General features: G+C 48.5%; 8 protein-coding genes across 8 annotated transcripts; 5 read left to right on the top strand and 3 right to left on the bottom strand.

Moving 5' to 3' along the window:
- Positions 1-37: 37 nt before the first annotated feature.
- EI90DRAFT_3156916 (uncharacterized protein) lies at positions 38-1789 on the bottom strand. The gene is made up of 2 exons (XM_039066079.1): positions 1050-1789; positions 38-992 (listed from the first exon to the last, which is right to left on the bottom strand). Exons 1-2 carry the CDS (start codon positions 1452-1454, stop codon positions 231-233), a joined length of 1167 nt encoding a protein of 388 aa, XP_038912333.1. The 5' UTR covers positions 1455-1789; the 3' UTR covers positions 38-230.
- A 136-nt stretch (positions 1790-1925) lies between these two features.
- Positions 1926-3123, bottom strand: EI90DRAFT_3281821 (ras-domain-containing protein; the record flags this gene model as incomplete). The annotated part of the gene is made up of 6 exons (XM_039066851.1): positions 1926-2359; positions 2411-2565; positions 2630-2724; positions 2786-2868; positions 2979-3032; positions 3105-3123. The coding sequence occupies 6 exons, from the start codon at positions 3121-3123 to the stop codon at positions 2067-2069; spliced, it is 699 nt and encodes a 232-aa protein (XP_038912334.1). The 3' UTR covers positions 1926-2066.
- Positions 3124-3694: 571 nt separating this feature from the next.
- On the top strand, positions 3695-6170 carry EI90DRAFT_3019004 (uncharacterized protein; the record flags this gene model as incomplete). Its single annotated transcript, XM_039057294.1, has 4 exons — positions 3695-4065; positions 4130-4578; positions 4634-5278; positions 5335-6170. 4 exons carry the CDS (start codon positions 3695-3697, stop codon positions 6168-6170), a joined length of 2301 nt encoding a protein of 766 aa, XP_038912335.1.
- Positions 6171-7404: 1234 nt separating this feature from the next.
- Positions 7405-8361, top strand: EI90DRAFT_2119984 (uncharacterized protein). Its single transcript, XM_039052607.1, has 4 exons — positions 7405-7561; positions 7614-7921; positions 7975-8092; positions 8144-8361. Coding segments are annotated over exons 1-4 (501 nt in total). The 5' UTR covers positions 7405-7487; the 3' UTR covers positions 8145-8361.
- Positions 8362-8971: 610 nt separating this feature from the next.
- On the top strand, positions 8972-9697 carry EI90DRAFT_2120301 (uncharacterized protein). The gene is made up of 2 exons (XM_039052611.1): positions 8972-9509; positions 9562-9697. Coding segments are annotated over exons 1-2 (438 nt in total). The 5' UTR covers positions 8972-9072; the 3' UTR covers positions 9563-9697.
- An 837-nt stretch (positions 9698-10534) lies between these two features.
- EI90DRAFT_2120275 (uncharacterized protein) lies at positions 10535-12880 on the top strand. Its single transcript, XM_039052610.1, has 9 exons — positions 10535-10717; positions 10772-10897; positions 10953-10974; positions 11059-11849; positions 11905-11973; positions 12024-12257; positions 12311-12439; positions 12492-12740; positions 12798-12880. The coding sequence occupies exons 1-8, from the start codon at positions 10715-10717 to the stop codon at positions 12609-12611; spliced, it is 1494 nt and encodes a 497-aa protein (XP_038912338.1). The 5' UTR covers positions 10535-10714; the 3' UTR covers positions 12612-12740; positions 12798-12880.
- Positions 12813-13995, top strand: EI90DRAFT_2120155 (uncharacterized protein). Its single transcript, XM_039052609.1, has 5 exons — positions 12813-12951; positions 13009-13123; positions 13173-13303; positions 13428-13543; positions 13594-13995. The coding sequence occupies exons 2-5, from the start codon at positions 13093-13095 to the stop codon at positions 13835-13837; spliced, it is 522 nt and encodes a 173-aa protein (XP_038912339.1). The 5' UTR covers positions 12813-12951; positions 13009-13092; the 3' UTR covers positions 13838-13995.
- Positions 13996-14210: 215 nt separating this feature from the next.
- Positions 14211-16637, bottom strand: EI90DRAFT_3146661 (acyl-CoA dehydrogenase; the record flags this gene model as incomplete). The annotated part of the gene is made up of 12 exons (XM_039065441.1): positions 14211-14281; positions 14343-14420; positions 14471-14585; positions 14674-14749; positions 14824-15134; positions 15194-15248; positions 15318-15430; positions 15493-15870; positions 15943-15990; positions 16081-16235; positions 16404-16515; positions 16593-16637. The coding sequence occupies 12 exons, from the start codon at positions 16635-16637 to the stop codon at positions 14211-14213; spliced, it is 1557 nt and encodes a 518-aa protein (XP_038912340.1).
- Positions 16638-21428: the final 4791 nt, after the last annotated feature.

The following is a 21428-nucleotide window of genomic DNA, read 5'->3' on the forward strand; positions in this document are numbered from 1 at the left end:
GATTGGGCAGTTGGGTGTAATACTCCACCCTTTTGAGACGGAAAAAATCGAATATTAAGATAGGAACCCAAACCAAAGGTATTTACGTGTTCAAGTTGCAGCCCAGAATGCATCGCAGGCTAGATTGACGATGGCGAATGAAGGATTCCATATCCGAAACCATCCATAGAAATGCGCAAAACTGATTAGGAAGAAGCAAACAGTAGGAACGAATCGATCAAGCCACCTTTCTACGAGGCGAAAACAAATTGAGAGTGAAGCCTAAATGCCATCCTCGTAATATACATTGCTCCTCTTTTCAAAGCCTGAAAAGGTGCAGGAAGTACTCGAGTTTGTTCTTCAAACAACGCCGCTCTCGGAGGCACATGTTGGGTGGGGGGATATTCGAGTTCGTGCTCAGGAATAGGCTCCATCATTCTCATGATGTTGTGGATATTGCGATGGACCCGGGGGATAACCGGGATAGGCGTAGGAACCCTTTGGGGAAGTTCTTTATGCATCTCAGTTTCAGTTTCAGCAAGGTCAGGCGAAACCGCAAATGGAGAGGAAGACATGGAGTAGTGGAGACTGAGATCCTCCGTTGAGACATAGACGTGACTGAGGTCGAAATTAAAGTCTGGAACAGGCATCGTGAAAGGGACGGGACAGGCGATAGGCGTTCCTGGTGGAGTATAATCGAAGGACCGCAGCATATCATCCGACTTTGGACCTTCCAACTCAGGGGTCGTCCAGCCTGTCAACTGAGAGCTAAGTGAAGAGGCAGTACAAGGTGAGGAGGGGGAACTGGGGCAAGATGAGGGCGAAGTGATGATTCTGAGGTCCACGAATGTCCGACGAGCGGTCGAATGAGACAGTATGGAGTTGTGTGGTGGCTCGCAAGTAGGGGAAGTGGGCTCGAGGGTGAAGACACTGAGGTCATCATAGGTAGAAGCTGGAGACAATTGGGTATTGTCTTCCAAAAGGGGCAGGTTCTGAGAGATATCAATGTTGAACTAGACATGAAGCGGTTGAGAGTTGAAGATGGATTACAGGCAGCTGGCATTGCTCACCCTTGTGACAGCATCCATTGTATTGGGGCAGTAGACCCATCCAGCCTCGTTAACGAAGCCCATGATAAGATCCATATACTCCCTGGCCTCAGCATCATCCATGGTCTTGAGTCCGAGAACGTCAACCATGCCACGACGAGGGGTAAGATTGTAAGTAATGACACATCTGCGCTCCTCCCATAAGTGAACGCGGCGACCGGAGCACTCAGAACGCAGGTCCGAAAGGACAAGAGTGAAGAGCGTTACGAGGAAGTTGTATCCAATAGAGATGAGAGTACTGCTGGTCGGAGCTTGTAGGGTAGGGTTGACCTGGGATTCGAGAGTGACAAGCCAACGATAGCGAGGCAATTCGTCGGTTTCAAGAAGGTACGAGTTGGTGGGCGCGAACGAAGCGGCGAGTTCCATATTGGACGAGTGTGAAGAAATGAGAAGTATTCACGAAGAGCGAAAGTCCTCAGAAGGGAAGTGAGGAAGTTGAAGTGACTACAGAGCGTATTTTAAACATAGATGGAATTGTGGTCGAAAACGAAACCCAGGTCTTGGAACATGGTCAAAACCCCATTGTTTCAGAGTTAACCCTAAAGAGAGGCTGGTCACCTGCCTAGTTTCAGACCTCCAGCCCAAGTTGTAATTATCTTAGTCTACGAGTGCCCGGCGTGAATCGAACGTCTCAACAGAGTCTAGCATAAACAAAGGCGAAATGATTGAGCGTATCTGCCGTCTGCTTTCCGGTACATAGTAGCGCGACAGGCCTCGGTACCTTTCAGCCGGGAATTCCCGACACCACACAAGGACCCCCAGTCACAATGTCAGAGACCATGACCACGTCTGAGCTCTCAGCAGCAGCACGGGGGTGTTACTGCTGCTTCGCTGCCACCATGAATTCTGTGAAGTCTATTGCCTCCAACGTTAGAAAAATTAGATGAAGCGAAGGTACAAATATATATGTGGAGGATGCCACAACTATACTGAGGGTAGCAAGTACGCAGGTAAGAACTCAAGTCGGTAATAAGATATTCAACAACATTTCCCCCCCCTCCCCCTGCCAAACCAGAGTGTTCTACGTCCTCTGCCTTCTTCGCTCATGAGCAACACGCTCAACCTCCCACTTTCATCACCATCGCTCCACGTCGAGCCGCTTCGAGCCCTCCGTAGCCTGAGATGCCGATCACCATAAGATACACCTGATCCAGGGGAGGACGGGTCGAGCAGACCAGATTCTATAGAGAGGAGGATGGAACGAGTTAAGTGTAGGAATGGGGCGGTCGTTTGATATGCCGTGAGAGAGGAGGACTCGAGATAGTGAAGCTCTGTTGAGAATATGAACTGTGGGGTGAGTAGACGGAGGGAAAGTGGCTCACGACGTTCGGCTGCCCACCGACTGGCTTCATCCCAGCTGACTTCGCGATCTTCTTCCCTATCACATTTGGCGCCAACGAGAACGATAGAAGCCTGTGGGGAGGCAAGTGCGCGGGCGTCATCTAGCCACCGTTGGAGAGGACTAAAGGTACATCGGCTGTGAAGCCAACGGCGAATACTCAACATCCGAGTTTCTAGGCGAAGAAAGGACTGATTATTACCGTGTTATGTCGAACACCAGGATGACACCTGCAGCACCACGATAGTAACTACGGGTGACGGATCGAAAGCGTTCTTGCCCCGCTGTGTCCCATAGCTGTGAGTAGAAGCACATTTGACCAAGATCCCTCGAGTTCTAGACGAATTTTGGGACACACCTGAAGCTTTATTCGTCTGTCACCAATTTTGACTATTCGACTGGCAAATTCGACACCAATTGTATGCGCAGATTGCTCCCTGACTGCAAAATATAATCCAAGAGTCGCAAATCATCAGGATATTAGGAAAATGAAGATTGGTGTTCCAGTGTAGTCAGTGAGAATTATAGGCGAAAATGCGAGAGAACCTGACAAGTATTCCGGACAAAGTGATGTAGCAAGCACGATTTCCCCGTCCCCGACTCTCCTAACGAGGCACACATATTATGTCACACTTGTGCTCTTTGAGTTTATTTGCACCTCCCAACGCAGGGCATACCGATTATGACAAACTTCATAAGGAAGTCTTAGAATGTATACGTCGTGATTTGAACAAGGGTGTTAACAGTGACTCAGAGGATTAGAGGCGCTTACCATAAGCTTCATATAGCTCGACGTGCTCCACCCCACCAGCGTCACTCTCGAGTGTACTTGTATCTCCAAAAGATGGCATGTCTGACCCGTCCTCAAGCCAAAGAGGCGACGGAAGTGTATGACACAATTGAAAGCGAGTCTCGACGCCAACAAATATCAACATCTCCGTTCTATCCGCCTACTGAGAAAAGGCCAACTCTGTTTCCGCATACAGAAAGATTCCCGACATTGCAACAAGCATCTAGACCCGTCAACGCTATCTTTCGTCGCCTCACCGCTGGGATCGGGCACACCGTTCGATAGGCGCAGGAGCGACCGGATATAAAGGCTATCTCCGTTCGCTCTCATTCTCTTTTAACCTAGTTGGCTTTGCATTTCCGCAACTCAAACTCTCCCGGCGCATCATTCACAAAAATACGGACAACACATCTTGCAACACAACTCATATTCCATCTGACCTTCATCCACCAACTACTTTTTTGTCGTCTATAGAGAATGGTTCGTGCGGGTAAGACATCAAAAAGTAACGTTACAGAGGGATCATCTCCACCCCAAGACACCAGCTCTGCAGATGCCTCCCCTACCAGCAACCTAAACTTCCCAACACCTTCTTCCCCACAATCAAGAAACAAAGCCTCCGCGGCCAACAAGAAAAGAAAGCGTGTGAGCGAAACGATGGAGGGGTCCATAAGTGCGTCAAAGGACCTTAGGGATAAGAAGCGGAAAGTTAAAGAGGAGGACGGCGAATGCGCCAACGCAGATCAAGATGAATCGGCCTCTGAACTAGGCGAGGATGATGCATTGGATTCAACTAGCCCGTCCCTGGCACCGTATGACGCCCGACGGGTTCTCGAAGTGCTCGAAGTGTACGCATCTACATTCCCCACGATCTTTAGCAAAACTCATGGTTTCGTGATTTCTGTGCCACAGCGTAGACCCCTCCGGGTTACTGGATGTCGAGAGTACATCGCGGGGTATGACAAGTACGTTGCGCAAGCTGTTGGAAGAGCCTTCGTCCGTCTCCCTCCGTGCACTTTTGGATCGCATCCGGCATGAAGCACCTGTCCGTGATTCTCGAACTCGGCCTGTTAGACCTGCTGTGGTCAAGTTCTTCCGGCTTGCTCAGATGCTGCTCCAGGATATTGCTCAGAGATCGTCTGCCGTGAAGTTTCTCGACGATGCGGTGATATCACCAAAAGACGATGAACCAGATGAGGACACAAAGACTACGGCCACCAAAAGTGAGAACAAGACCGAGGAATCCCTGCAATATCGCGAGAAGCACATTCAGTATGCGCTGCATCAGCACCTTCCTACTGGCGATTTTTTCACTTCTGCGACCGTCCTTACTAAGAAGGAAATTACTTTGCTGGCAAAAGGTCTGTGTTCCACCATGTGTTCTACCCGACTGCTTTAAGCGATCTCGTTGACCAGGTCAAGCGTCTCTAACTGCCGTCCTCCCCACTGTTCCCGTGCTGCCCCCCAGCCTTCCTAAGCTTGGTGACTACGCCCCAGGAGTAGCGAATCACCCTCGTCGCCCGTATTCACTCCGCAAGGCGCCTGTCCCCATCTCTTCCGCCTCATTCCTCGATTACGGACCATTCGCTTCCCTCGCCCCCGCCTTCGACTCCGATGGCGGCCAAATCGGGCGAGATACTCTCGGGCTAGTGCTAGAAATGAAAGGGGCTAGGAAAGCTAGGCGGTTGGGGGCAGTGAGGAGGCAGGTGGAACTGGCGAACCTGAAGGAGAAGCCTTTGCCTTCAATTGAACCATTCCCTCATGTCCAGGAACTGTCCGCGCTTGGCTTGGAGGATCGATCGACTCGCAAACTGGTGTATGAGTGCAAATCGGCGAAAGCAGAGTTAAGGGGACTGGCGAGGGAGATGCTCCCTGAGGACGTCGTGGAAGACTTCTTGATAAGCGTAGATCAAATGGAACTAGAGAGAGGTGTTGGGGAGTTGCTGATAAGGATTTCCAATGCCTTGGGAGATTTGCAAGTATTGCAGGAAAGGAGACTCAGGGCTGGGGCCCCTGGTAAGGAGGTTCCAGTCGAGATCGATGGAGAGGAATGGCATCTTGGTATGCTCGGTCCGGTTATGCCCAATATCTGCTTATCTACCTTGATCTTCCTATAGCACGCCAAATTCTGTCATCTCTGACAACCATCGCTTCGCTCCGCCCGCGTGCTTCCACGTCCTCCCTCCATTCTATTATACCACCGCCTAATGTCTTGCACACAATTCACAAAACTCTTCCTCGCGAACCAGTGCCAGGATACAAAGGCACTCTTTTAATCAACCGTGATTATGCCCTCATCGACAACACAACTATCCGATCCTCCGCCCTCCCCGTCCCACCTCCCATCACGGGCTCCACATCCAACCCAACTCAAACCTTGCCCCCGACACCGGCGATGATGCAGGGTGGATTTCCTGCAGCAGGAGCAAATCGGGCGCCAACCCAACTCGCCTACTCCTACCACCGCCCTGCTGCTGCCAATGCTAACGCCCAAACCCCCCATGCCCAAGGAGGAACAACAATGCAGTACTACCGTCAAGGGTATTATTCGCCTCATTACAGCCAAAGCGGGTACTATGGCTATGCGGGATACGCCACTACAACAGGCGCTGTCAGTGCAACGCCGCACTATACCCCACCCCCTAATGCCACTGCAGGGGGAAGAGCGCTCCCGAATTTAGCTACAAAGTCATTGAGTGGCTGGGGTTATGCATCAAGCAGCCCGGCACCCTCTGGCGGGGCTTCCGGAGGGGCCACAGCTGTTGGTACCGGAGGGGTCCTCCCCAGTGCTACAGCTTTGCCTGTTCATATGAGGAGGATCAATGGGACGGCAACACCTGGAAGTCAAACACCTGGGACGCCGGGGAGTCCTGCTACAGGTAGTTATGTATGGAACTCCAATATCTCTATGCCGACTACGCCTTCATCACAGCAGGGCGTTGGGACGACTTAATCCTTGTATCCATGGGGTTGCAAACACCCCGTACGCCTTCGGTTTTAGTCCGTTCCGTGAATTGTTGTTCCCGCTTTTTTTTCAACTTATTCCCCGATATTAGCTTTCTCTGGCGTGGATTAATCCAGATTTTGCGAGTTGCTCCACGAAAGACCGTACATTACATTACATCTTCGGCATATGAAAGATAGGGTGTCCCCTAGCGGAATTTCTTTGGGACCCAACGTCCGTTCTCGCCCCAGAACAAGCCAAAATCAACTATCTTGAATGATCCAACTACGTGGATTTCGCCTCTTCTACGTTTACCTCAGCTCCTACGATTTTAGTTTCAGTCGGTCTTCAGATTACAGCTTAGCAGTCTATCGACGTCGTATTTGTCCAGGGAGCCAAAATGATTAGGATATCGTTTTTTTAGTCCACTAGGTCCCACTGAGGATCGGAGCTGGATGCCGTGAGTCCTGAGTCGAGAGTATGCTCGTAGGTATTATCTAATCTATAGATTTATTATCATTGTCATACACTAGCGAATCGAGGTGGAATCTGGTGAAATCAAATTGGAACGCCTCGTTTACAACAATAAAAGCTTCAGTAGTGATGGCCCCGCCAAATAATTGCCGAACTGCTAGAGACGTAAGCGCCGTGAGATCTACGACCTAGTGGTTCTCAATAATAGAGCTTCGACTTGAGGTTTTGTTTGGACCAAGGAACACGCGATGGAATTTCATTCGAGGATGACCTTGCTGATTCACTGGCAAAGCAAGGCACATTACATAATCTCCTTCCGAAAGGATCAGCGTTTATACAGAATTTAAATAAGCGCCGCATGCAAAAATGAATGGAACCGATACTGGAATAGACTCGAGCACCCAGAACCAACTTGAAGTCAAAGCATTGGAGTACTTGCGTGGAATTACATTGAACGGCGTGGACGTCCCTCTAAACATTTCACATATGTTCCTACGTTTGAGTCGCCTTGTACAACTTCGCACTAGTACTGGTCATGCCTCCCTAGGCCAATAATTATTGGCCGAGCTTGCGAGTCTTTTGTTATTATATCCTTTCCAAACGGCCGGTATTACAGCAAGCCAACAAAAATTGGCTTGCTGTCTGAGCACGATATTGGAGTCGTTGTTGGGTGTCGTGCTCTCTGACCTAGCGTGTTGTCTTTTATATACCGTCGCATACATAGTAGTTCAGAGGCAAAACAGACAAGTGGCCAAAGCGATAGATGAGAATAAAGCGAGTGACGGAATAAAAGTGAAAGGTCGGTCCCACCCCGTCTTGGATCGATGACGTTGGACTGTTATTCCATCAAATATGGAAGGAGCCAGGATGTTGAGTCAGAAGATTCTATGGAGCCTGCGCATGGAAAATATGGGTGCTTCAGCGCCGTATGTACATTTAATAGTTATATTCTCCCTCACGTCTGAAACCGCTGAACAGGGTCCCTGATTTGGATCGGATCGGCATTGGATTCGCCCCAGATTGGCGGGGTTTGAGTGGGCTTGGCTGTGAAACATTTCAATCCATGCCAATGCCCTCAAGATCTGAAGAAAACTCAATGCCAATCCGATCCGAATCCGACTTATCAGGAGCCCTACCGCTGAGAGACTGGTTGCCATGTTTGGAACGCCGTTTTAAGAGAGATCATATCCCTTTGAGTTACCTTCTGACGAACACCGAGATCTACCCGCCGACAAGGGCGAGGATCTGGAGAGGATCGCATGAAGTGGCAGAACTCTTAGATCGGGGTACTTCATATTTTGTCTATAGTAAGTATTTATACTGACAAGTCAACTAGAAGCAAGGTGGAAGAATACCGAGAGACGGCGCGTTTGGTCCCAGATCTTCAGAGATGCATATCAGATTCTCAGTACCAACTCGACACATTTGCATCCCGATATCGGGCTGGAAAGGAGTTGGTTGGTGTTTCGTTGACACTTTGGTTCCAATGACTGATGTCCATTACTAAGAGCGAAGCAGAATGTGCTGTTGTGGAGGGCGCTTGTTTGACGAAAGTAATACAATGCAGAAAAGTACACGTAAGCAAAAGTGGCAGGTTTTACATAATTATGAAGCAGCCAGAGTGACCTGCAGTGCAGGTAAAGTTCATATTCACAGGAGGTTGCATTGTGTCAGCGGGGTATTCGGTGATCAGATAGCGTGGATGGCGTCGCGATGTTGTAATTCATGACGTGAGCCATCAGATTGTAATAAACGTAGGTCGGTGCGTTGGATCGAATGATACAGTTAGTGCGTTTGCGTCGTCCGAACTTGAGTCAAGGATGAAGTGCGAACCTCGATGATAAAAGAAATTCCATGTACCAGCAGTCTGACGGCTGCCTGAGTCATTGTTGAGGGGCGAGATTTGCTTCTGATGCGAGGTCACGTCAAGCAGCCAAAGTGTGCTAAGCCACGGAATGATTGACAGACGAAGACCGGCGGGGTCTGGCACTTGCATAAGTGGTCGCTCGCAGCGCGGCTAGCCATGAGAGAGCGAGAACGCACTTCAATGCACTGGTGAGACTCTGTACATTGAACGGTTCCAGGGCGTGCAGTGTGTGTGCCGTCGCAGTGCCATCACAGTGGTATAACCTGGCAGTTGGGAACACAGCCAAAGTGCGAATGGATGTCAAATGAGCAATGTCGGGGAGCGTCGGAACCGACCCAACTCGGGTTAAGGTTAAAACCAGGCTTGAGCCAATCAGAGGGCGAGAAACAGTCGTTCGGCTGGACCCGCGCTATTAGTATAAGTTAGATGTCACCGTCTCACGTGTAAGGTTACATAAATAATAAACAAAACAAAACCGGATTTCTACTCTGCCTCACGCTAGGTAAATGTCTACCAAGAAGGTCACACAAGCCCTTGCGAAACTCGAAAAGATATCAAAGTCTAGTGTTCATGATGCTACAAATATTCGCCTGCTTTTCGACACTGTCAAGACTTTGGTATTGTTGTCATCATACGCGGTCTGAGAACGCGCTCTCAGACGCGTTTTTCTTGATACAGATCTCTGGAAAAGGCATCAGGTTGTCAGAAGAGCTCGAGGACAGCCTCGTAGATGCATTTAAGAACCACATTGCACCTTTCTATGAACTAGCGCCTGCAGAAGCTCTGAGTGTGGCTGCAGCCTCAGCGAACTATATCTTTGAGCGTAAAGTGCGCGACAAGCTACCGAAAAGAATGAGGGAAGGTCACAATTTACTTGATACTGAGATCGTTCGATGGCAACAAATCATTGATCGAGGGATACTCTCTGGCATACTTGTAGGCGCTTCCCGTCCCTTCCCAGTACTTCGCTCACAATCACCAGGATTATGTCGAGTCGTCGTCAGCTGGTGGGTAGTTGCGATAGAGATAGCTGTCCTTACTTACGCGCTGAAGTCATAGACAGGGACGCCGTTGGAATCTGTACTTACCCTGCGTTCTTGAACATCCTCAAGTCTGCGGTATGGACATCATTAGACTATGCCTTGAAGAATCAGGCAAAGGACAGTTTCAGGCTTTGCGATTTAGCACTAACTTGCTTCTTAGTTACTTGGATTCCTGGTAGACACGTCTCGAGGTTGTCCCAAGAACAAGAGTATACTTACAAATCGCAGTATATTATCCACGTGCGCGTCTCCTCAACGCTGGTTATTTACAGTGTACTGATGGGACCAATCATCAGAGCCGATCTCGCAAAAGTTCTCTCGCTCACGAATGGTATGCGGTGCATATGGATGTGCTTCACTGTGCTTGAACGTCTCGCTTTTTAGAGTATGTTGTTATGGATCCCCTACTGGAGTTGATGGCCCGGCTTGTCCCTTCTATCAATCATAAAAAGGAGCGCAATGAGTTCATTCAAGGGATATTCCATCATGATTCAGTTGAGAAAGCATTTGGCGAAAGCACTTCGATCGAACTTGGTCGTATTTTTGACAACACCAAAGGGGAGAGCATAGCTGAGGTAAACACGAAGCTTGTTCTTCAACCCTGATAGCTAAATCATCACTCAATAAGGACGGTTTGCAACTGATTCGACTGATGGGAGCGCGCGATCAAAGGAGGCACGTAAATTCCAATATCAACTCCGTGCGACTAGTTAGACCGTCCTTGCAGGCCACAAGCTTTCGAAGCGAAGAACATCACTGCCAATGGCATCGCTTTCATTCAACCCAATTTATGTTATGTCTTTATTGATAAGATTGGAATAATTGCCAATGTTGGCTCAGAGGTGAGCTTGAAACAGGATTGTGCACATCTATTCATTTATGATTATTTAGGAGGAAGGGGTTGAAACGCTTATCGTCGTGTTCGAGTCGATTCAAGCTATCCATTTTATTCGTAACTGTGCCTTTGACGTCCCTGAAGGAGAATGTCTACACATTCTGATCTGATCTGATCTACAGCTCTGGAAGGACTGAGGGTCTTGATAACCCTACACACTCCCCCGCTTTTACAATACCGACCGCTAGAACAGCCAAACCAGTCACTCTCCCTATTTTTCGATACAAAATTCGCCGAAAATGCACCCCTCCGTCTCGCCTTAGCTGCTCATGGGATGGTCAGACGTTACTCATGTGGCCTTTCGGCTTTCTATATTAACATAAATTCATAGCAATCTAAAATTTTTGACTCCAGTGCTCCTGTGTCTGCCGGGAAACATCCACGCGCATCCCAAACTGCAGCACCCATTGACCTAATTGGCCCGAAAACCCAAGCCTCCGGCCATGCAAGCTCAAAGGCCAGTAATACTCATGCTATCTAGCGTAGACACCAGATTTTGATAAAACATTCAGGTTAAAGAGAGCGAGATGGCTAGTAAGCTTCATGACCTTTACTGGGGGGGGGGGCTTTCTCATGTGCTTTAAGGGGTGGTTTCTTCCCCAATTGATGACCACTCAGAAAACGACAAATCTTTTCAGGGTATCACTAAATTTGATCCTTTCCCATCAGCTGTGGAATCCACTTTTGCTGAGGGCAAAAAGTCGTCTAAGCCTCTCAGATCACTTTCGCACGATGGAGCTGATCTTGTGCCCCAAAACGAGGGGATCCTACCGCCTTTCTCACCTTCTCCGGCATCACGATCCCGAACAACAGCTACCAGGTCAAGTAATGGTTCGAGGGTGTCTCAAAACTCTCGGCACGCTAATTCTACTCTGGAAGTGACCCGCAAACGTCCCACTGGCGTGGGGGATGAGAAAACGTCTGCTAAAAGACGACGACTTGAGTCCCCGAAGAGGCCTTCTGGCACTTCCCCGAAGTCCAAGCCTGTTACCTTTTCTCCATCTACTTCACGCTCGGGCCAGAAGATTCACAAGAGCTCAAACAAAAAGCGAGGTCGTCTCCCAACCCCTCCCGCACTCTCTGACCAGCTATCTACTGACTTCGGCATTGTCTTGGCTTCCCAACCGGAGCTAAATCGGCGACCTAGGCCCACTCCACTTGCAAAGCACCCTCGCAGTTCGCCTCATACATCGCCCATTATCCCGGAAACAGACGACATTCTCAGGGAAGCCGAAGGCGTTACAATCCCTCCCACGAGAAGGGGTCGCGTATCAAACATGATCAACGAAGATGGCAGCGAAGATACTCCAGGAACCAATGATCCGAAGGTCATAACACCGAGAGCTGACTCCCCTCCAAAGTCGGCGAGCTTCGCCATGACTGAGAGCGCATTGGAGCATAGCGAGCCGGTCTGTTCCCTGGGAACCAGTATTACATCACATCCTGACATATCTCTTTTCGAAGCAAACCGGTATCTCAGAAGGTCCAAGCGGGAAAACTCACACAATTCATGTGAAGGTCGAGGACAGTCTTGTATGCAGAAACTTCTCACTTTCAGATGAGTCGGTAACCATAAAGTGCAGATCGACGGCAACGACGGCACTCCTGAGGTTTCTAAGAAGAGGAAAAATAAAAAGGCCCCTTGGGAGCAGCCAAACTTCCCTTCATCTGACCCACCCAATAAGTTTGATATCCGACTCCCTCCCGAGCCACGCTATGCAGCGCCGCAGGTTAGTTTGATGGACGAGGCAATCAAGGATAGCAAAGCTGGCCCTGCAAGAATTGAGCCAATTTCAGGTTCAGTGGACTTGAACGAAGTATACTTTCCACTTTCTACTGATGGTGCTCGAACGCCTGAAGAATTGGGCAGGCTCTCGAAACTAGTGCTCCGCTAAGCCATCGGAAACCTACTATGCCACGATCCCCAGCTCCAGCGAAGACTGTCTCGGAACGAGATCGATCCGAGTTGCACGTTTCCCGCTCGACTAAACGTGGCACCGTAAGTCCATTAATCGATTCGAACAGCAGTAACCGCTTCCATCGTATTCAAGAGTTTCGATATTGGCAAAGAAACCCCTGGAGAACCTACGCGATCTTTATCTGCCGCGATGGCCGTCTGGGATCCCACTCACAATACATCGTCGAATAAGGGGGGACTTTGGGTAAGTTGACTCACCCGCTACAGCGCTTCTTATCGTCGTGACTACCTTGGCACCAATCACAAGAACAAAAACCCTCCCGCTGATGAACTCCTAAACTCCTCGCTGTTTCTTCCAGTTTGCACATCTCCAAAACGGATGGTTCGTTTTCTAATCTGTCATTTTTCGCCCCACTAACAAACTTAAGCTTGAAACAAGTCGTCGAGTGAGCGCTGTCCAAGGGATCACAAGGGAAACTGCAGTTCGTGCGGTTGACTGGTCGTATGAAGTTGGGCCACCTGATCTAGAGCACCAACCTGGTGGCTGGTCTCTCTCCGAGAGCGGGGTAACACCCATTCCCATCAAATCTGCGGTCCGCACCTATCCAGGGGCTCCTAAATGCTATAACACTCACAGTCATCCTACACAGCTCAAAGCACGAGCGGCGCCCCGTTCACAATATTCCGTGTCCTTTGCTAACAGTACTACTCTCCACTCACCCATAAAGGCTACTATGGCTGTTACCTCGAGTCTGAAACCGCTGAGTACATCATGACCCAATCCGAATGTAATGCCACTCTTATCTGGCTGTAGATCCGAATTTGTCAAACAAGCATAGCGATGAGAGCGTTCTTCGATCCATGCCAAAAGCTTCCAAGTCTACCAAAGGGTTTTCGGGCACTTTGGCCGACAATGACGAAAATTGGGCGTTGAGTGTAACCTCTGTGCATTTAGTCCTTTTCCTTCCTCTCGACACCGACTGATTTTCGTGACAGATCTTGAACCAAATTTGCGATGTATGCTGTGCCTTTTCTTGACACTATGTATATCGCTCACTTCAAATCACAGCGCGTCGTGGAAGCCAAGCGGCGCCAGTTCCAAGGTATCAGGCAAAGTGTGCTTATAGCTAGGAGTGAGATACTTGAGGAGATTCAAGAGGACTTACGGCACTGTCTGACCGTATCGTCCGTAACTCACATTCTTGTCTTGAACAGCACGAATGACTGCTTTGTAGCATCGATCACTACAATTGTCTTCTGGAACTGAACTCCCAATATGATGCGGCCGAACGAGACGTCAAGAGCGCCTATGACGAACTCAATCATGTTAATACTGCCATAACGGAAAAACTGCAAGAAATTATCCGAGATCATGACCGTCTCTCGTTGTGCAAGGCAATGACTACATTAAAAAGTTTGAGTAGTAGGAAGGCAATTAGCGCTACTTTTGAGAGCCTTGGAGTTCTGGATGGACACTAAAGACATTCAGGGAAGGAAATTGCTGTAGCTATAGCATTCTTCGGGCTGCGCTGTTGCGCTGGCCCCATTCATCATGGCTCCATCCATCCATTCTCCGTGTCGTTTTTTAGAGTCCCCAACTTTATGACCTGCCACTTATTGTACAACATCTGGTTGGAATGAATTGCAACGTCACCAATTCCGCAATATTGATTTTGTGTGCAGCGCATATATTCTATCTCAGTCGTTAATTACAAAGACAGCAGCGCAAAGTAAGATCGGCTCTAAAACGAAGTATTGCCTGCAAGTCCCTCATTACATCCATCATCCTCTTGGCCTCACAGCAGTTTTTCAAAACTGTTGCTTTTGGATCAGTTTGATATGTACGGATAGTCTACAGCCGAGTATTTTTTGGGAAATATTTCATGGCTTGCCGAACTCCTAGATCTCCAAGGACATCCTCAGCTGATTGGAGATGGTGATCGGCTCAGTGAGAGAGGGCGGAAATACAAGAAACTGGACTCACCTCCTCCAAGAATAGCATCGAAGGGAACAGTACGGTGGAAACCCTCAATGATGCGCCCAAGCCCGGTCTTGGTAATGCCTAGGACGAATCATACATCGGAATGCGCAGACACGCAATCAAGTACGTACCTCGGCCACCAAAGATTTGCACTGCATCGGTAGCGATTTGTTGTGCCGAACGAGTGGTCTGCATCTTCATGAGACCGATTGGACCCGCGAGATACTTGGCTTGATCCTTCCATGGCTGTTTGGCGAACGGCACACAGCCCGACGGTGGGTTTGAAAGTGTTAAGGTTAGGCCAGCGATTCGGTGGGTGAAAGCCAAGACTGACCATATGGTTCATCTGATAAGTGATGTTCTCTAGCCACGCTTGAGAGGTCTCCACACGTGCAATCATCCCCGCTAATCTGAACCGCATCGTAAGCAAAGGGATTTTCTGAGCCTTGAACGGAACAAGGAACACGGCTCAACCGGTACGTACTTATTTCGCACTACTGGTTGCTCTAATAACGGCTTTCCGAACACAATCCGCTGGTGGGCCCACTGGAACGTCTCCTCCACAACAATCCTCATAATCTTAACGGTTATAGCGGTCATCATCCAGCGTTCATGGTTGAAATTGGCCAGAATGACGACAAGACCACCGTTCTCTAGCCCGAGAACGTTTTCGACAGGGACTTTAACGCCATCGAAGAAAACGTGAGCCGTCCCTGCTGCGGAGGAGTAGGCTGTTTTGATGAGTTTGGTTGTTACTTCCTCAGTTCGCGGTATTAGGAGTACAGTGAGGCCTTTCTGTTGGAGTATATTAACATTAAGCCCTGGCGTGTCGAGTATAAATAGGAATGGCTTGCCTCGGTCCTGCAAGGGGTAACGAACCAATCTGCGAAGTGTCCGTTCGTGATCCACCTGCGGCGCATCATTGTTTTACGTCAGTTAACCTGTGTGTTTGCAAAGCGAAAGTAGCGCAAAACATACTTTTTGGTGCCCGTGACGATAAAATACTTTCCATCAGGGGTCCTCTTGGCAGTCGTGCGCAAACCGGCGACATCACTACCGGCAAACGCCTCTGAGATAGCGAGGCAAATATGCTGCAGGCAGAATTGAACGACAACGGGTCGCAATGACAACAAACGGCAAAGCACAGACTCACCTTCTTCCCATCCAAAATATCAGCCAAATATTTGGCCTTCAAACTCTCACTTCCGTAATAAACCAAGGCAGGTAGTCCAATAACGCCTCCACCCAACAACCCATCATTATAACCCCTCGTCGCTGCATTCGACATCTCCTGATGTAAAATCATCTCATGGAAATAATCAAATTCTTCCGGTGTAATGAGCCCTCCGAACAGTTGACGGCCTTTCAAATGAGGGCCCGGGCCAATTCTCATTGCGATTATGTTGTTCTTTGCCATGGCTTGGATGACTGAAGGGGAGGGCATACGATCTAGTGGGTCATTGACCTCACCATCTGGGAAGACTACCTCTTCGGCGAACTTGCGGGCGACATGAAGGAATTTACGGTGGGACTGTCAGGTAAAGGAGAATTCGACGAAAGGCACGTCAGATATGGTGGTGCACGTGCAAGATGAAAACCGTGCCTCTTTGAAATAGGGTGAGAAGAAACCTGCGGCAAGCCAGTTGGCTTCCTGACAAGAAATGATCGAGTGTCAGTTAGGGAAGAGCGCGGGAAAGTGGATCGGTGCGAAAGTGCCAAGGACGGAAAGATCGAAACTCACCGAATAAGGGATACGTTTAATATCACCCGGCTGACGAGGAATAATACGCTGCTGCTGGCCTTTGACAGTGCCAATGATGAGTCGTTGGTAGGCGGATTTGGCGAGGACTTCTTGTCGGTGAAGAGAGAAGAAGAGGTCCGTTACGTCTTTTCCGGCTGGATGATATCCCCGGTTTTTATTTGATTCGATTAGTTGTACAGACAATGCCAGTGGTAATGGGATGGAATAAACGCCAGGAGTGCAAGCGAGGTCCGAGACATGGGAAACGATCAGAACGGTGTTGGAGCGGTTGCAATTTAACGTGTGGGGAACGGCAATCTCACCGACTTGTGAATCATACAAGACGCCACTCCCGCCAGGATGCATGTTTGCGAACTTGCTGAGGTCATAGACCTTGGAATTGATCACGATCCACAAGTCTTTCTCCGCATTATGCTAAGGGCAAGACACAAGGCGACAGCACAATATCATCAGTAAGTGTTTGATGGCTGGCGCAGGTGGTTTGCTTTCACCTTCGAAACCTCCTCTAGTGTGAACTCTCTGAGCTGGTTTGCCATGACGAAGCGCTCTCGTTTATTGACGCTTCAAAGGGGGAAATGGGTGAAGAGCCCGCAAGGGAGCGAGAGACCGAGAAAAGACATACAAGGGAGTGTGCTGTGCATTTATAGGATGATTAGATTCGCGTGACAGTAGAGAAAAATCAGAGACCATGCCTATATTATATGAGCGTGGCAGAGATATGAACAGCCTAGATGTCTTTAACTGTAGCGCTGTGGTGCGACCAGAGAATGATCCTTCCAGCCGTCCTGGTTGTGGATGAGGCACTTGTACTGCAGTAAATCGTGGATATGAATCCAATTGCTGGCCCAATTCTCTGAAGGCGATGAGAGCTGATCTTGCCATCAAGGGCTGTGCTGTGTTGTACGTATCAAGTTTGTTCCGAATGGACTAGCTCCGTTTGGGAGAGTCATCGGAGATCAGCGCGCCACCAAGATAGGAATACCCGGAGGCTAATGGCATGTTTATGCGCGGACCCCTTGCCCGTCACCATTCATGATCCGCATATCGCCCCGCCCACATTATTCCCCTCGCTAATCATTCCCATATATCCCAGTCATGCTCGGCCGCGCTCCGCTCGGACCACTGTGTCAACACCCCATTCATCATTGTAGCTTCCCATGATAGCAGTTGATAGACAATGAAGAGTTGGCACCATGATTCCGCTTCAGGGGTGCCTGCAGCATGGGGCAGGGTTTATCAGATCACCTGGTCAAATGGTCAAGTGACAGACACTGTTACCTTGCTTGCAAGGTCTCTTTCGCATACACGATTCGTGGGAACTTTTACTTTCCCACATGTTGGGGGTCGGCAAGCCGTAGGCTTGCCGGGTTCCAGTCACGTGCAAAAATCATAGTCCATGGATGGCCACCGTCCTCATCTGAAAACCATTCCTCTTGACCACACAACACATATTGGATGTAGCCATAATTATAGTCCCATAATAATATAAAAATACCCATGTGGGATATAAACCCATTTTGAAGCAGTTTCATATGTGTGCACAGTCATTCACCCCTCAATGAGACACACCCCCCAATGATAAATCACCACATAACTTCCGAGCCCCCCCACCCTTTGTGATGAGATTTGGCATGTATGTATATAAGTCGTTGCTAGGACTACTTATGTACCGAGTTTGATGTCAAGCGGGCAAGAAGTAAAGGAAAAAATCGAGGAAACATAGGGAACTTGGGTGTGAGGAGTCGCCATGCTTGCAACTTAACCACTCCAGTTTCATTGCTCTCTTCATCTTACCAATAGCTAGTCAGACAGCTAGTGAGCAAAAGGCCAGTGTTACGCATGCCAATATTTGTTTGTTTTGATGAGACACGGAACCTAAGTCAGAAGCATGTTTTCATCTGTTACCCGAACAATCTGTAAATTAAATCACCATTCCCACATCCCCTGACCCCAATATTGCTTTGCTTGCTTCTTTTGACAAATGGTCCGGCATGCCAACTCTTTGGAGCACCATAGGCAGCTTGCAGCTGAGGCAGCAGAGCTGCACATGCAGAACACCATCATTTCATATAGATCTCTGTCAGGGCAATACTGTCCCATTACGACCGTAGGTTCATTCCCACGGATTTCGGGGATTGCCGGCTCCTTCTTGCATAGTTCATCCCTCAGTGTGACATGTGCCACACATCACGTGAAAATATTGAACTGAATAGAAACTGAATTAATTTGCTGTTTCCGGCAACTTCCGGATACTGTGGGAATTAATTGTCAATACATTCATCTGTTCAAAGTCTCGTTGTGACATGTGACAAAACCTACTTTAGTTCAGTTCACAATTTGCATGTGACATGTGACTGAACCAACAGTCGTAATGGGACAGTAGCCCCGAACCCTGAGCCACATGTAATTAGATACATATAGTCACGTGGGTAAGTGGGAACCTCTGGGTAACTGCTTACACACTACCATAAAATACACACATTTGTATCACTTATGGCTCTGTGTGCTGAGCTACCCCCAGAGACCTCACACTTTTTTAAGTGTATGAGGTGTGTTTTACAACACAACCCACAAAAACTATCCATTCTTAACATCTGACTCGGTAGTGCCTATGGCGCCTAAACACCCCTGCAAGGGCAAGGTTGCATCTGCAGCAATGCTAAAAAGAAACGAGCGGTTTATTAAGAAACTGCAATCTCCCATCATGGGAGATTCAAACCAAAAGCCGTCGTCAGACGATGACGAGGATCAACATGATCCAGCATTAGCAACCACCTCAGGGCTGGCCCCTGAAGGTTTTAGAAACTTATGTGGAGTACAGTTGAGACCAGGCAAAGTCTGAAAATTTCCCACAGCAAGATCTAGTGAATATATAAGCTTCATTTCTGCACCAAACAACTCCTTTTTGCTCTAGTGACGTAAAAATACAATGTTCAGATTTTTCCCTGTTTTTTTTTTAGCCATGGCAAAATTTTTTGACCCAATTTCCAAAATAAAATTGATAAATAAGTGTAATTGGTACCCAGTAGGTTATGAGAGGATTAAATGACATTCGAATACAGGAGTTAAGCTCGGTTGAAAATTGACATATGTAGTCGAGTCAACATCGGTCGGAAGCAATTCGGACTCAACCGACAAACCAAGACACCCCTCCAGCTGCCACATTGTTGCATGTATCATTGGCACTTGTTTGGAATCATGTTTACTTTCAAAAGACCTTTCAAATGGTACCAGAGTTGGGCCCCAGCGCTTATTTTTTTGCCACTGGCAAAAATTTCATGGTTCAATGAAAATAAATCTTCGATTTGGGCAATTGTGACATACGGAAATGATACCGACACACAAAAGAAAGCGGTTTATACATGTTCAGGGAGTTTCCTTGCATCGGCAAGTTTTTTTCAAGTGTTTGCTTGGGCTCAACTGTAAGTGCAGGGCCTAATACCCCTAGAACTCCACGACATACCAATCTAACCCAAGCTGGGGAAGATCCCTCACCTCCTCACGAGGTGATTGACTTGCGCGATAAACACGTAAGTGCTGAACGATCAGCCCAAAAAGCTGATTGGATAGAGTTGCAGGAAACTCCAGGGCCCAACTATCCCCTGGAGTCCCCCCTCATGTCCCCAAGTCAAGCCCCAAAGGCAGACAAAGGGAAACAAAGGGAAGAGCCCCCGCGTCGGCTATCCGAAAAACTACTGGACTTGTTCCAGGTTCTGTCTGAATGGAGGACGGAAAGCGAAGACCAACTTCTTCTCAGGCTGAAAGCCCGAGAAGGCATGAAGATACGCCCTGAGAGCAGGATCTCCCAGAGCACGGAAGCTCCAAAAGAACTTCCGCTGTTTACACTCCTGCATGCCATGCCAGACAAGGCAAGGTCACCAACCTTGGAGGAGGTCTCCGAGATAATGAAGAGGAGGTGAACTGAAATGAGGGAGTTCGCTGAGGAAGCCTTACAGAAAAGTAAGGAAAAACCAGCGAACAGACCCCTCTATGAAAGGGAAGCACCCTCTGCAACGGCCTTGCCTAAACAAAGCGAGCATGAAGTGTTCACTTCAAGAACCCCTTCTGGAATCCCCAGAAGCGGTAATGTCAACTGGGGAGAGTCTCTGCTTGCCCAACCAAACTTCCTCCTGGAAAACCAGGAATCGCGCATAACAAACATGATAAACTCGATCCAAAAAAAGATCGAGGAAATGAACCACAATAGTATGGCTCGTCTAGAGATAACTCTAGAAAGAATGGCCAATGCAATTGATGTGTTGACTGAAAGAATCAGCAAGCAGACGGACTTGCTGAAGGAGATAAACTTCTCACAAAATAGTGAGGAAACAAAAAAATACCCCTGGGCCATGGGCCAGGACAAAAACAGAACTTGTGAAAAATTCACGAAAAGAACCACCAGTGAAAGCACACTGGAATATCATCAGTGACTCGACAGAGACACTAAGGAGATCCTTCTCCCGAGGATAGGAGAAGACGATGCCGAAAGAAGGCATTGTTCAGAGATTAGGAGGAGAATTGGCACGTACCAAAGGTTCGGCCAAACGTCCACTTACGACAGACCTCTCGAACAGAGAGGTAACTCAAACACACTCTCTCAAAACAATGAGAGAATCCAAATACAACTTCAGGCAAATTCACCTGAAACCAAAGAAACGCTGTGAGGAAGATTTCCCCCAGCGAAAACCCCCCCAAAGGAGAGATCTCCATTGGATAGCGACCCCACGAAGGCAGGGGAGCAAGAGGAGTACCTGGAGAAATGGTACGAGAAGGCCATAAGAATGGCCGAAGTGAGAATACTCACTCCTTACCCAGAAGGAGTGAAGCCTGAAGCCCTAAAAAATGGGCCAGCATTCCCTGACAAGAAATGGTCAGGGGAGAACGACATGGAATCGTTCTGGCAGTGGTTCACAGAACTACTAGGATTCCTCGCTTCGTGAGGATGCAAAGGTCCCCAATTCAACGAAGTCCATCTGGACTGCTTGATTTGTGGATTAGGGGGGCCCGTGTTTGACCTCGGAATAAGACTCTGAGATGAAACCCTCCTCAGAGGAGACGAGGGCATGTTCCTCGAAGTTCTCAACATATTGATGAGAACTTTCATTAAAGCCTCTGCCGTGTTGAACGTGACAAAGAAGTACTGCAACGTCAAATACGAAGTGGAAAAAGGCCTAAAACAGTTCTACCTAGAACTGTCCAAAGCAGCATCCCAGATGGTGACACTGCCAGACCAGGCGTTGTAGGTGGGATAATCGCCCACGCACAGAGCCGGCTCAGATACCCACTTCCATTCATGCAACAACTCGATACGAATTTGGTACCTAAAA

This window comes from Cantharellus anzutake (genome assembly GCF_015039405.1).
Source record: "Cantharellus anzutake strain C23 chromosome Unknown EI90scaffold_51, whole genome shotgun sequence".
Lineage (NCBI taxonomy): Eukaryota > Fungi > Basidiomycota > Agaricomycetes > Cantharellales > Hydnaceae > Cantharellus > Cantharellus anzutake.

What these genes read in the sequence shown, in the direction of transcription:
- EI90DRAFT_3156916 (XM_039066079.1), bottom strand. Translation starts at nt 1,454, where the DNA reads ATGGAACTCGCCGCTTCGTTCGCGCCCACCAACTCGTACCTTCTTGAA. An exon ending in CAATGGATGCTGTCACAAGG is followed by an intron (nt 993 to 1,049) that starts GTGAGCAATGCC and finishes CTTCATGTCTAG; the next exon opens with TTCAACATTGATATCTCTCA.
- EI90DRAFT_2119984 (XM_039052607.1), top strand. Translation starts at nt 7,488, where the DNA reads ATGGAAGGAGCCAGGATGTTGAGTCAGAAGATTCTATGGAGCCTGCGC. An exon ending in AATATGGGTGCTTCAGCGCC is followed by an intron (nt 7,562 to 7,613) that starts GTATGTACATTT and finishes ACCGCTGAACAG; the next exon opens with GGTCCCTGATTTGGATCGGA. An exon ending in GGCAGAACTCTTAGATCGGG is followed by an intron (nt 7,922 to 7,974) that starts GTACTTCATATT and finishes GTCAACTAGAAG; the next exon opens with CAAGGTGGAAGAATACCGAG.
- EI90DRAFT_2120301 (XM_039052611.1), top strand. Translation starts at nt 9,073, where the DNA reads ATGATGCTACAAATATTCGCCTGCTTTTCGACACTGTCAAGACTTTGG.
- EI90DRAFT_2120275 (XM_039052610.1), top strand. An exon ending in CCGGCCATGCAAGCTCAAAG is followed by an intron (nt 10,898 to 10,952) that starts GCCAGTAATACT and finishes TAAAACATTCAG; the next exon opens with GTTAAAGAGAGCGAGATGGC. An exon ending in GTTCAGTGGACTTGAACGAA is followed by an intron (nt 12,258 to 12,310) that starts GTATACTTTCCA and finishes AGAATTGGGCAG; the next exon opens with GCTCTCGAAACTAGTGCTCC.
- EI90DRAFT_2120155 (XM_039052609.1), top strand. Translation starts at nt 13,093, where the DNA reads ATGGCTGTTACCTCGAGTCTGAAACCGCTGA. An exon ending in GGGCGTTGAGTGTAACCTCT is followed by an intron (nt 13,304 to 13,427) that starts GTGCATTTAGTC and finishes TTCAAATCACAG; the next exon opens with CGCGTCGTGGAAGCCAAGCG. An exon ending in CGGCACTGTCTGACCGTATC is followed by an intron (nt 13,544 to 13,593) that starts GTCCGTAACTCA and finishes ACTGCTTTGTAG; the next exon opens with CATCGATCACTACAATTGTC.